Genomic DNA, 12,362 nt, shown 5'->3' on the forward strand with positions numbered 1-12,362 from the left:
TGTTTAGAATGGTGTTTTCCCAGGTGTACTGTTTAGAATGGTGTTTTCCCAGGTGCACTGTTTAGAATGGTGTTTTCCCAGGTGTATTGTTTAGAATGGTGTTTTCCCAGGTGCACTGTTTAGAATGGTGTTTTCCCAGGTGCACTGTTTAGAATGGTGTTTTCCCAGGTGTACTGTTTAGAATGGTATTTTCCCAGGTGTATTGTTTAGAATGGTGTTTTCCCAGGTGTATTGTTTAGAATGGTGTTTTCCCAGGTGTATTGTTTAGAATGGTGTTTTCCCAGGTGTACTGTTTAGAATGGTGTTTTCCCAGGTGTATTGTTTAGAATGGTGTTTTCCCAGGTGTATTGTTTAGAATGGTGTTTTCCCAGGTGTATTGTTTAGAATGGTATTTTCCCAGGTGTACTGTTTAGAATGGTGTTTTCCCAGGTGTATTGTTTAGAATGGTGTTTTCCCAGGTGTATTGTTTAGAATGGTGTTTTCCCAGGTGCACTGTTTAGAATGGTGTTTTCCCAGGTGCACTGTTTAGAATGGTGTTTTCCCAGGTGTACTGTTTAGAATGGTATTTTCCCAGGTGTACTGTTTAGAATGGTGTTTTCCCAGGTGTACTGTTTAGAATGGTGTTTTCCCAGGTGCACTGTTTTAGAATGGTGTTTTCCCGCAAATTATATTTTGGAAAATGTTTATTGGTTGCTTCATTACAGGAGTTGCATGTTCTGTTAAGATGAATTACCACAATCTAAATGTGGTTTCTACCATTCTGAGCACCGTGGGTGGACACTAATGGGTTATACACCCAATGCATATGGATCCGGCAAATTTCTCAAATGGGCGGTAAATTTGGATCTTCCCGGTCACGTTGTCTAAAGGAAACCCTGACACGCACGCATGCAAACATACAGCATACACATACAACCTGACACAGACGAGCACGGCATTGATACAAGCCCTGACACAGAGGTACACACAGAGGCCTGTAGATACTGTGTGCTCCAAGACACACACACGCAAATGGAAACTATGCACGCTGACACAGATAGCTAAACATAGGCAGACACTCATATGGCCACCGCTAACTGAGAGCTGCTGTTGACGTTCTTTCTCAACCTAACATTGGTTTCATTCTCTCCTTCCAAGATGAGATGGAGGGACTGGACTTGGAGGGTAAGGTCTAGAGTAGAGGAGACCACAAAACACTCTCATTAAAAAAGGTGTTATCTAGAACCTAAAAGGGTTCTTCAGCTGTCCCCATAGGAGAACCCTTTAAAAAAACTTTTTGGTTCCAGGTAGAACCCTTTTGAGTTCAATGTAGAACCCTTTCCAGAGAGGACAGAGATACTATTGTAGAGATGCTAGCTATTGTAGTTATAGGAAATCAGCTCCCCTGGGTGAAGTTAAATAAGCTTTGTCACTCTGCTGTGGTGGCTAGCAATATGCATACCTATAGCAAAGTTATATTTCCTGTTCTCCTGTAGAATACTTTGTGGGAAGCAAACCCATGTATTAAAGGAAGACCACGTTTTACTGATGTGACCTACCTCTTATATCTCTCCTCTCCCCCTCCCCTCTCTCCGCCCTCTGACCTGTGCAGAGCCAAGCCGGTCCCACAGTGGTTCAGACAGTCGCCCTCACGGGGAGGACAGTGAGCCGTCTGATGATGAGATGCTGTCCCTGTCCAGCCAGCAGAGCAACGCTAGCGGAGAGCGACACGGAGGGGCTCAGGCTGGCCCCAGGGGCCCCAAGAGACCAGAGCAGCCTCAGGCCCTCGCCACTGCTCCTCCTCCCCCAGAAGAAATTGACCTCCTGGGCCTGGATGGGGCTGCTGTGAACCCCCCCTGCTCCAAACCCCAGCCCCCCACCACCAACACCACCACAGACCTCCTGGGGGATCTGTTTGGAGCCTCCCCCCAGCCCCCGCCTGGGAGTGGGCCCACATCGGCCCAGTCCACCCCCAGAAAATAGCCCCTCCCTCTACCTCCCCTTGCCCCTCCCCAGGTACTTAGTCAATGGATATTATAACACAGTTGAAGCCGGAAGTTTACATACACTTAGGTTGGAGTCATTAAAACTTGTTTTTCAACCACTTTCTTGTTAATAACAAACTATAGATTTTGGCAAGTCAGTTAGGACATCTACTTCTGCATGACACAAGTAATTTTTCCAACAATTGTTTACAGACAGATTATTTCACTTATAATTCACTGTATCACCATTCCTGTGGGTCAGAAGTTTACATACACTAAGTTGACAGTGCCTTAAAACATCTTGGAAAATTCCAGAAAAAGGATGTCATGGCTTTAGAAGCTTCTGATGGGCAAATTGACATCATTTGAGTCAATTGGAGGTGTACCCGTGGATGTATTTCAAGGCCTACCTTCAAACTCAGTGCCTCTTTGCTTGACATCATGGTAAAATCAAAAGAAATCAGCCAAGACCTCAGAAAAAACATTGTAGACCTCCACAAGTCTGGTTCATCCTTGGGAGCGATTTCCAAACGCCTGAAGGTACCACGTTCATCTGTACAAACAATAGCACGCAAGTATAAACACCATGGGACCATGCATCCGTCATCCCGCTCAGGAAAGAGACATGTTCTGTCTCCTAGAGATTAACGTACTTTGGTGCGAAAAGTGCAAATCAATCCCAGAATAACATCAAAGGACCTTGTAAAGATGCTGGAGGAAACAGGTACAAAAGTATCTCTATCCACAGTAAAACGAGTCCTATGTCGACCCTAACCTGAAAGGCCGCTCAGCAAGGAAGAAGCCACTGCTCCAAAACAGCTATAAAAAAGCCAGACTACGGTTTGCAACTGCACATTTGACAAAGATTGTACTTTTTGAGCAATGTCCTCTGTTCTGATGAAACAAAAATATTATTTTTGGCAATAATGACCATCGTTATGTTTGGAAGAAAATGGGGGAGGCTTGCAAGCCGACGAACACCATCCCAACCGTGTAGCACGGGGGTGGCAGCATCATGTTGTGGGGGTGCTTTGCTGCAGGAGGGACTGGTGCACTTCACAAAATAGATGGCATCATGAGGATGGAAAATGATGTGGATATATTGAAGCAACATCTCAAAACATCAGTCAGGAAGTTGAAGCTTGGTCGCAAATGGGTCTTCCAAATGGACAAGGACCCCAAGCATACTTCCAAAGTTGTGGCAAAATGGCTTAAGGACAACAAGTCAAGTTATTGGAGTGGCCATCACAAAGCCCTGACCTCAACCCTACAGAAAATGTGTGGACAGAACTGAAAAGGCGTGTGTGAGCAAAGAGGCCTACAAATCTGACTCAGTTACACCAGCTCTGTCAGGAGGAGTGGGCCAAAATTCACCAAACTTATTGTGGGAAGGTTGTGGAAGGCTACCTGAAACATTTGACCCAAGTTAAACAATTTAAAGGCAATGCTACCAAATACTAATTGAGTGTATATAAACTTCTGACCCACTGGGAATATGATGAAAGAAATAAAAGCTGAAATAAATCATTCTCTCTACTATTATTCTGACATTTCACATTCTTAAACTGAGTTCAAATGTAATTGGCTAAGGTGTATGTAAACTTCCGGCTTCAACTGTACATAGTTGCTGATCAACTCAATTCAAATCAAATCAAATTGCATTTGTCACCTGCGCTGAATAAAACAGGTGTAGACCTTACCGTGAAATCCTTACTTACAGGCCTTTAACCAACAATGCAGATTTTTTTAAAAGGTATTAAGAAAATAATGAATATAAAATAAAGTAAGAAAAAAAGTAACACAACAAAATAATAATAACGAGGCTGTATACAGGGGGTACCGGTACAGGTTAGTTGAGGTAATGTGTACATATACTGTAGGTAGGTGTAAATAGCAAGTAGCAGCAGTGCAAAAAAAGGGGGTTTATACAAATAGTGTGTGTAGCCATTTGTTTAACTGCTTAGCAGTTTAATGGCTTACAGGTAGATGCTGTAAAGGAGCCTTTTGAAACTAGACGTGGTGCTCCGGTACCGCTTGCTGTGTGGTAGCAGAGATAGTCTATGACTAGGGTGGCTATTGTCTTTGACAATTTTTAGGGTCTTCCTCTGACACCGCCTGGTATAGAGGTCCTGGATGGCAGAAAGCTTGGCCCCATTGATGTACTGGGCCGTAAGCGCTTCCCTCTGTAGCACCTTACGGTCGGATGCTGAGCAGTTGCCATACTAAGTGGTGTTGCAACCAGATGCTCTCGATGGTGCAGCTGTAGAACTTTTTGAGGATCTGAGGACACATGCCAAATCTTTTCAGTCTCCTGAGGGGGAATAGGCGTTGTCGAGCCCTCTTCACGACTGTCTTGTTGTGTTTGGACCATAATAGTTTGTTGGTGATGTGGACACCAAGGAACTTGAAGCTCTCGACCCATTCCACTAAAGCCCTGTCAATGTGAATGGGGGTGTGCTTGGCTCTCCTTTTCCTGTGGTCCACGCTCTTTTGTCTTACATTGAGGGAGAGGTTGTTGTCTGACCTCCTCCCTATAGGATGTCTCATCGTTGTCAGTGATCAGGCCTACCACCGCTGTGCCCTCGGCAAACTTAATGATGATGGTGTTGGAGTCGTGGGTGACCACGCAGGGAATTCAAGTTTATTCGTCTGTTTATTTTATTTTCTCACATATGTGTACATAGATTAACATACTATCTGTTTCCTATGCCATCCAGAAATAAATGCCAGTCCAAGATAAATAAAATGTATTGAATTGAATCGAATAGTAAAGTATGGTTTATGCTTTTCTCTCTGCCCAACCAGCATTCGACCCATTTGGGGCGGGTCCGATGCCCAAGCCCCAGGAGCTGATGGGTTCCTTCCGGGGTCCAGCAGGTAACCTTGGTAACCTGGGGCTGCCTGCCCCCCTCCTGCATGCAGCTCGCTCTCCGTCCCCCACTATGCAGAACACTGGCAAGGGTGATGGCATGACTACACTGCATCTGTAGAGGCACCATCTATCCACTAACATTTCTCACTATCCACCATTCACTTCTTTACACTGGTACTCTGTTGCTTTAGCCAAACTTTTGTGTTGGGGAATGTACTGCTGCAAATGCATGCACATAATGTGTGTTGATCAATGGAAATTTAAGCTGCAGGTTTTCAGGGAGATCTGAATGGAATGGCTATTGTATGGTTACAGTGATTGCTATTGGTATTGGTATGGTTCCACTCTTAGTTGGGTAGCCTAACGCCAATGGTAATACTGTGGTTAGGATTTGTGGTATGGTTATATGTCTGTTTGTGATGGTAGCATGACCTCATCTCTTTCCTCTGATTGTCTGTTCGGCGTGTCTGTCACTGATGTTTCTGTGCTCTGATAGGACGGAGCTCCCCAGTCCCGCCCACCACCCCTGTGGTCACCATTCAGCAGCCTCCCAACGCCATGGGAGGATGGGACTGGAACAAGTCTGCAGCTCCAGGTAAGCTCTACTGATGTGCCACATTTACGGACAACATCTGCAGAGGCACTGGTCTGAGAACATAGGAACTACCATCTGCCACGAACAACAGAGAGCTATGGCATGCTATCGATCATCCTGCGTACTGTGCCAAAATAAGCAAGCAAGCAAGCATGTGTTCACGTCGGAACATATAATAGTGCCCTCTACTGGTGCTCATGAGAATCACATTCATAGAACGGCAGTTCCCACTGTATTGTACAGTATTTCAACTGTGTTGTTGTGAATTTTGTGTTAGGAGGGGGTTTTGGTATGGGCAGTAGGTCAGCCAGTACCAGTCCTACCGGATCAGTCCACAGCACCCCCACACACCAGGTCAAACCCAAGACCCTGGACCCATTTGCTGATATTGGAAACCTGGGGGGCAGTCTGGGAGGTCAGTGAAGGCTTCCAATACTGTACTAACAGATGCTATAAAATATGTCATGTCATGTTACGTTATGTTATGCTAGTTGTGTTATGACAGTTATGTTATGGATAGATAACTTCATTCTCTGTGTGGAACTTTCTCCTTATATCTCGGTCTATAGGAGGCTCTGGCTTCTCCAGTAAGCCTACCACCCCTACAGGCACCACCCCTGCCTTCCCACCCATGGGCTCCCCCTCACGGCCTCCTCCCTCGCCCCAGCACGGTGGGGGCTGGCAGGCTAACACAGGCTTCCCCTCGTGGCAGCCCGGTGGTGGTGGTGGTGGTGGTGGTGGAGTGCAGGCAGGGTGGCAGCCCCAACCCCAGGGTCAGGGTGGCCCACCCTCCCAGCCCAAACCCAGCCCCAGCCACTCCATGCCGCACACCTCCCCCTCCAACAGACCCAACTACAACATCAGTTTCTCTGCCATGGGAGGAGGGGCTGCTCCCAATGCAGCCGGGAAACCACAGCCCAACATGGGTGAGTCAATGGGAGACTGGGAGGCTGGTTGTAAATCATACTGGGATGGATAGACTGTTGGGTTGTTTTCCCCCAAAATAACTTGTGTTGCTCTTGATTAATGGACAAAAGTGCCACCTGAAAGTGACCTGTATGCATGTGATTTGTGCTGGCAGTCATTCATCATAAGACTGCACATATACTGTTTTGTAAGCGGGATGAGAGAAGATGTTTACATTCTCCCTCCCAGGTACCAAGCCTAAAGTTGCAACGGCTAACTTTGATGACCTGCTGTCTGGCCAAGGCTTTGCTGGAGCCAAAAAGAAGGAAGGTCCCAGGACAATAGCAGAGATGAGGAAGGAGGAGATGGCTAAAGAGATGGACCCCGAGAAGCTCAAGGTAGTCTTACAGTGGCCAATCACTAGCCTTGGACCAAGAGTTGGAGAGTTCCGTGAAGATACAGTAGGACTACAGGGGGAGAAGGGAGTCAAATGCTGGTCCTCTGTAGCTTAGTTGGTAGAGCATGGCGCTTACAACGCCAGGATCGTGTGTTTGATTCCCAGGACCACCCACATGTAAAATGTATGCATGCATCACTGTAAGTTGATTTACATAAACATGTAATATATTATTAGAGCCTCTTTAGACAGCCAGAGAAAAATAAGCTGAAGATTTGGAAGAAGGCTTGTGAGATCTTTGTTGTATCGGTGAGTCTCCTGTTTATCTGACCTTGGCTTTTCCCTCTCTACCCCCAGATTCTGGATTGGATCGAGGGGAAGGAGCGTAACATCCGGGCCTTGCTGTCCACCATGCACACAGTGCTCTGGGAGGGGGAGACCCGCTGGAAGCCTGTAGGCATGGCTGACCTGGTGACTCCAGAGCAGGTCAAGAAGGTTTACCGCAAAGCCGTGCTGGTGGTCCATCCAGACAAGGTGAGATGGAAGGGAGAGGTTTACATTGTAACACACACGTACGCAAGCAAGCACACACATACATTCACACGTTTCCACGCTTTCCGTTAGGAAAATGTGGCTACGGACATTTGATCGGCAACATTTTAATTTACTGGACATTTGAGACATTTACCAGGTTGTGTGACCTGATTAGGGCGTCCACCCACAGTGCTCAGAATGGTAGATCACATTTAGATGATGCTAATTCATCTTAACAGAACATGCAACTTGGGGAGACCTTCTTATCGAATTCTGATACGCACATTGAAGATGTTAAAATAACTGTCCACATTTACTCTTCCTCAGCCAACAAGATGAGTAACTATTATTCCCCATAGTAGAAAGGTTGACTTATTCTGTGTTTAAAGCTATGAGGCTGATGCAACAGATCAGAAACTTTAGCTTAAAATGTTGATAAACTGAACTCAGCAAAAAAAGAAACGTCTTCTCACTGTCAACTGCGTTTATTTTCAGCAAACTTAACATGTGTAAATATTTGTATGAACATAACAAGATTCAACAACTGAGACAAAGTGAACAGGTTCCACAGACATGTGACTAACAGAAATTGAATAATGTGTCCCTGAACAAAGGAGGGGTCAAAATCAAAAGTAACAGTCAGTATCTGGTGTGGCCACCAGCTGCATTAAGTACTACACTGCATCTCCTCCTCATGGACTGCACCAGATTTGCCAGTTCTTGCTGTGAGATGTTACCCCACTTTTCCACCAAGTCACCTGCAAGTTCCCAGACATTTCTGGGGGGAATGGCCCTAGCCCTCACCCACCGAACCAACAGGTCCCAGACGTGCTCAATGGGATTGAGATCCTGGCTCTTCGCTGGCCATGGCAGAACACTGACATTCCTGTCTTGCAGGAAATCACGCACAAAACGAGCAGTATGGCTGGTGGCATTGTCATGCTGAGGGTCATGTCAGGATGAGCCTGCAGGAAGGGTACCACATGAGGGAGGAGGATGTCTTCCCTGCAACGCACAGCGTTGAGATTGCCTTCAATGACAACAAGCTCAGTCCGATGATGCTGTGACAAACCGCCCCAGACCATGCTGTGCGTTACAGGGACCCTCCACCTCAATCCCGCTCCAGAGTACAGGCCTCGGTGTAACGCTCATTCCTTCGACGATAAACGCAAATCCGACCTTCACCCCTGGTGAGACAAAACCACAAGTCCTCAGTGAAGAGCACTTTTTGCCTGTCCTGTCTTGTCCAGCGACAGTGGGTTTTTGCCATAGGCGTCGTTGTTGCCGGTGATGTCTGGTGAGGACCTGCCTTACAACAGGCCTTCAAGCCCTCAGTCCAGCCTCTCTCGGCCTATTGTGGACAGTCTGAGCACTGATGGAGGGATTGTGTGTTCCTGGTGGAACCCGGGCAGTTGTTGTCATCCTGTCCCTGTCCCACAAGTGTGATGTTCGGATGTACCGATCCTGCACAGATGTTGTTACACGTGGTCTGCCACTGCGAGAATGATCAACTGTCCCTGTAGCGCTGTCTTAGGCATCTCACAGTACAGACATTGCAATTTATTGCCCTGGCCCTATCTGCAATCCTCATGCCTTCTTGCAGCGTGCCTAAGGCACATTCACACAGCTGAGCAGGGACCTTGGGCATCTTTCTTTAGGTGTTTTTCAGAATCAGTAGAAAGGCCTCTTTAGTGTCCGAAGTTTTCATAATTGTGACCTTAATTGTCTAACATCTGTAAGTGCAGGTGCATGTTCATTAATTGTTTATGGTTCATTTTATTTATTTAACCTTTATTTAAATAGGCAAGTCAGTTAAGAACAAATTAAGAAGACAGCTTTTTACCTTGTCAACTCGGGGATTCGATCTAGCAACATTTTTGGTTACTGGCCCAATGCTCTAACCACTAGGCTACCTGCTGCCACTAGACTACCTGCCGTTCATTGAACAAGCATGGGAAAGTGTTTAACCCCTTTAAACCTTTTACATTTAAACCCTTTACAAGGTCTAAACCCTTTACAAGTTATTTGGATATTTACAAATTATCTTTGAAAGACAGGGTTCTGAAAAAGGGACGTTTCTTTATTTTGCTGAGTTTATTATTTCTTCACATTATAAGCTCAGCAATGCACACAAGACAGTAGGTTCGTTCCAAAATGCAATTGGTGGAAAAACACAGTTGTCAAATGCTCACCAAAATATACTTCATTGCATTCTATCTATTGCTTTAGTAAGCAGTAGGCATTTCAAATTAAATGTGGAGTGGAGCTTTCTACTATGGTTACGTGATGATGTCAAGTCCCTTCCAAATGATTCGCCAATCATCATTTATTTGAAAAATATTCAGTCAACATTTCCATCACCATTTGTCGCAACAAAGAAAGGTTGACAAAAGAAATCCACCCCTGTTGAACTGATCCACATTTTTTTCCATCTTTAGAACATTTCTTCTATAGCTGCCATTTTCCATTGCACATCGCAATAAAAATGTTTTGGTGACATTGCTTTTGGCGTATAAACATGGGTCAATGGGAACCTGGCTACTGATTGATGTTTTCTTCTCCCCATCTTCCCCTCTCCCAGGCCACAGGACAGCCCTATGAACAATATGCCAAGATGATTTTTATGGAACTGAATGACGCCTGGTCAGAATTTGACAGCCAAGGACAGAAAGCACTCTACTGAGCTGATAGAAAACGAGAGAAAGCGAGACAGGGTTCGTGCCCACCCACCCCTGATCCCTACGTGAACAATAATCAAGCTCCCACCAGATCTGTGACTCCCGTCGCCTTCTCTTTTCTTTACTGTCCCGTGGACTCCGTAGAGACCTCAATCGCCAGACTAACAGTGTAACCGTGTCAGAAAAAGATCTGCCGACCCACCTATCTTATGTATCTGGTGGCAGCACTGTCCAACAAGAACTGTTCAATGCTGTCCCTACGTGTCCTAGTCCTGAACCGAGCAACGCAGAGTCATCCAGCTGTCTATGGAGACACACACACCAAATAGCGATACTGTCCACCTAATACACCCGGACACAGGTGATAATGACACACCTGTAGTCACAGTGTGGTTAGTCACTTGTGATAATGACACGCCTGTGGTCACAGTGTGGTTAGTCACAGGTGATAACGACACACCTGTGGTCACAGTGTGGTTAGTCACAGGTGCTGTGTAACAGCCAGGTTATGACTGTATGAACTATAATCGCCAAGGAAGATGTTTTATCAATGTTTTACTGTCAAATAACAACAAAAGAGACTCAGTGTTTCAAAAAAGCACAACTGGCTGGTTCTTGTGTTTAGAAAGGTGCAGTACGTCATTAGGTTAGTCTGGTGACTCGTTTGCAGCCTATAGTCACTCTAAAGGTACTCATTCGCGTCTTTACAGCCACTGTCCGGTGTCTACAGTCTCATAGGAACCAGGGTGTAAAATATATCATAGAATAATTCCTTATCACACTACTGTACTTATCTAAGAACCAAACTGCTGCTGCTAGTGTTTCCATCGGGCTCATCAACGCCATTAGTCGTGTATTTACTTTTAATGATGTTAAATTATTCACTTGTACTATCGGATGTTTGTGTCATACTGTGACGCTTATGTCTATGTTGTTCCCTCCCAAAGAAGAACTGGTGTTTTATTTTGGAGAATGTTTCAGTGAGGTACAGTGGGGGTCTTTTTCTGTCCCTCTGCTGTCTCTCTCGGAAGCCTTTGCTATTGACCCACGTGTGAAATTACGTTTTAATCCAAGGCCACATGTCACTGATGTCGTTTGCAGATGGGTGTATCAAAATATGGTATCTGGTGTAGGACAAATAACCCATCAAGCAATTTTATGTTCATGTGCATCTGCTTCAGTAAGAGACCCCCCCCCCGTTTGTTTGAAGCATATATGTTCTGCATGCACTGACTGGGGCCACTTATTGAAGGACTTGGACATTATCTCACTGCATATGGTGGCACATCATTTCATAATACATGCTCATGATACTGGCGTTTTGTTTGACTACTATCCAGACCCTAACATGGAGCCATCTATCCCTCATCTGTGTGTCAGCACTCTGAAAGGATTTCATGAAAACATACAAATACCTGACATGTACAACCATGTCTTAACATCCCCAAAAGCTGCATATCAATGTTTCAGCAAGGCTTGTCCTCTCATATCTGTGTGGACCATTTAGCTAAACGAGAACAAGAGAGACACTGCACATCTATTTCATCTGATACAACCACTCACTTGTTTTTTTTTCTCTCTGCTTATATACTGACACTGTCAACCCTTTCCTGGGTTCCATCCTTTGTGAAATGGCACCGCCTGGGTTGTGGACTAATGTGTGCACTGACTGACCACCGAGCAGTGCAGAACTAAAGAGACTGTCTGTCCGCTGTAGGCTATGATGCTTTTTTCTGGTGACTATACCAATGGCAGGAGTTGTGGCTGTGTAGTATGTATGTATGTACACTGAGGTTGTGTGTGTGTTTGTGAGATAAGCCCTATATGCTCCCTTGCTGATTGAAATCTCTGTCTACCTGCAATCTTAAGGCAATGTTAAAACGCTAAACCTCTCTATATAGTGGACGTGTGTTGTTGAAACCGCTGCACGTACATGAGGACGTGATACGATTTGGATACAACTACTGTACGTGTTTGCTTGTCTGCTGTAAAAGCATTACTACTAAAAGTGTTAACTTCTGTTTCTGTGTTTCTCTTTGTGGGTTCTGTTTACCCTCACAGGATGTACATAGTGATGACGTGATGAGGTGCAATGCACAAATAAATAGAGAAGTAGAACATGGAGTGAGAAACAACAGACCAATCAAATGTGTCTGTTTTCATTATTTCCCCACAAATGCATTCTGCAGCTACAGTGTTCACGTGCCCCTTTCACGGACTTTTGTGAGACTCAATCTTTGTCAGGATTGTTATTATTCATAAATTAGACATATATTGATATATCCATGTTAATTGTATTTGTGAAAATGTACTTTAAGATCATTAATTACAGTAATCACATCTGGAACCACATTTGAGTAATTCATGTTGACCACTAGAGGACAGTGGTTGGCCAATTTAGTGTCCTCCGTCTGCC

At 45.1% G+C, this 12,362-nt stretch overlaps 1 protein-coding gene across 1 annotated transcript in view; it reads left to right on the forward strand.

Annotated features, from left to right (window-relative positions):
- LOC135556183 (auxilin-like) overlaps window positions 1–12,083 on the forward strand; it is a 56,925-nt gene extending 44,842 nt beyond the window's left edge. Inside the window, 9 exon segments of the mRNA XM_064989173.1 lie at window positions 1,592–1,945; window positions 1,948–1,995; window positions 4,770–4,925; window positions 5,333–5,431; window positions 5,709–5,846; window positions 6,001–6,357; window positions 6,587–6,735; window positions 7,092–7,268; window positions 9,850–12,083. Of these exon segments, the coding sequence (XP_064845245.1) occupies window positions 1,592–1,945; window positions 1,948–1,995; window positions 4,770–4,925; window positions 5,333–5,431; window positions 5,709–5,846; window positions 6,001–6,357; window positions 6,587–6,735; window positions 7,092–7,268; window positions 9,850–9,951 (1,580 nt within the window). The 3' untranslated portion in view covers window positions 9,952–12,083.
- Window positions 12,084–12,362: the final 279 nt, after the last annotated feature.

This window comes from Oncorhynchus masou, chromosome 15 (genome assembly GCF_036934945.1).
Source record: "Oncorhynchus masou masou isolate Uvic2021 chromosome 15, UVic_Omas_1.1, whole genome shotgun sequence".
In the NCBI taxonomy this organism is placed as follows: domain Eukaryota; kingdom Metazoa; phylum Chordata; class Actinopteri; order Salmoniformes; family Salmonidae; genus Oncorhynchus; species Oncorhynchus masou.